Genomic DNA, 1,105 nt, shown 5'->3' with positions numbered 1-1,105 from the left:
GAAAGCCCCGGGCCGGGAATCGAACCCAGGACTTTATTGCTGCAAAGCAACAGAGCTGCCAGCTGTCACAATAGACATGATGACATTTCTGTTGTGACCTATGTCATCATTAATTGGTTGAAATTGACCCCCAGGTGTTCCTGCTGAAGCCCGGCCTGACCCTCAGGAGCTCCTACCTGGCCCACTTCCTGCTGCTGCTGCACCGCAAGGCGCTCACGCTGCTCAAGTACATCGAGGACGACACGTAAGGGGCCGCACGGCGGGGGCAGCGTCATGCTGCGGGCGCGCMTGAAACCCGGCAGGACCCTGGGGGGGTATCACCYCTGACCGGGGGTCCAAAGTGCGGCTCGTGGGCCATTTGTGGCCTTTTGGTTTTAAATCGGGACAAACGGAATCAAACGTGAATCTCACCAGTAGAAATGATTGATTATTGATTAGGCTGATCAGACCCAGCTGGCCTCTGTTCACAGGCAGAAGGGGAAGAAGCCGTTCCGGGCCCTCCGGAACCTGAAGGCGGACCTGGACCTGAAGGCCGACGGGGACCTGAACATCGTCATGGCGATGGCCGAGAAGCTGAGGGCGGGGCTTCACTCCTTCGTGTTCGGGAAGCCGTTCTTCACCAGCGTGCAGGAGAGAGACGTGCTCATGGGCTTCTGACCCACCCGGCTCAGAACCGGGTCCAGAACCGGGTCCAGAACCAGGTCCAGAACCGGGTCCAGAACCGGGCTCAGAACCGGGTCCAGAACCGGGTTTAACCGGGTCCAGAACCAGGTCCAGAACCAGGTCCAGAAACGGGCTCAGAACCGGGTCCAGAACCGGGCTCAGAACCGGGTCCAGAACCGGGCTCAGAACCGGGTCCAGAACCGGGCTCAGAACCGGGTTCTGGTCCAGTTTTAACCAGCTCAGACCGGGTCCAGAACCAGATTTAACCGGGTCCAGAACCGGGTTCAGAACCAGATTTAACCGGGTCCAGAACCGGGTTCTGGTCCAGTTTTTTGCCGCTGGCCCGACTGGAGTTGTTGGCTTCCTTCGTCTCCAGGAACCAGAACTCGGTCTGAAGACTCCTTGGAGTTAAACTGACGTTTATTTTAAATGTGCTGAACCA

The 1,105-nt window shown here is 58.0% G+C and overlaps 1 protein-coding gene across 1 annotated transcript in view; it reads left to right on the top strand.

Annotated features, from left to right (window-relative positions):
* The window catches only part of c9orf72 (C9orf72-SMCR8 complex subunit), a 6,276-nt gene extending 5,533 nt beyond the window's left edge, over window positions 1-743 (top strand). Inside the window, exons 7-8 of the mRNA XM_017303372.1 lie at window positions 135-244; window positions 471-743. Of these exons, the coding sequence (XP_017158861.1) occupies window positions 135-244; window positions 471-657 (297 nt within the window). The 3' untranslated portion in view covers window positions 658-743. The remainder of the gene's footprint in view (window positions 1-134; window positions 245-470) is intronic.
* The last annotated feature ends 362 nt before the right edge of the window (window positions 744-1,105 follow it).

The sequence above is a fragment of the Poecilia reticulata genome, unplaced genomic scaffold, assembly GCF_000633615.1.
Source record: "Poecilia reticulata strain Guanapo unplaced genomic scaffold, Guppy_female_1.0+MT scaffold_254, whole genome shotgun sequence".
Taxonomy (NCBI): domain Eukaryota; kingdom Metazoa; phylum Chordata; class Actinopteri; order Cyprinodontiformes; family Poeciliidae; genus Poecilia; species Poecilia reticulata.
The sequence above is the reverse complement of the archived record's forward strand: the minus strand, read 5'-3'. Positions and strand labels throughout refer to the sequence as shown.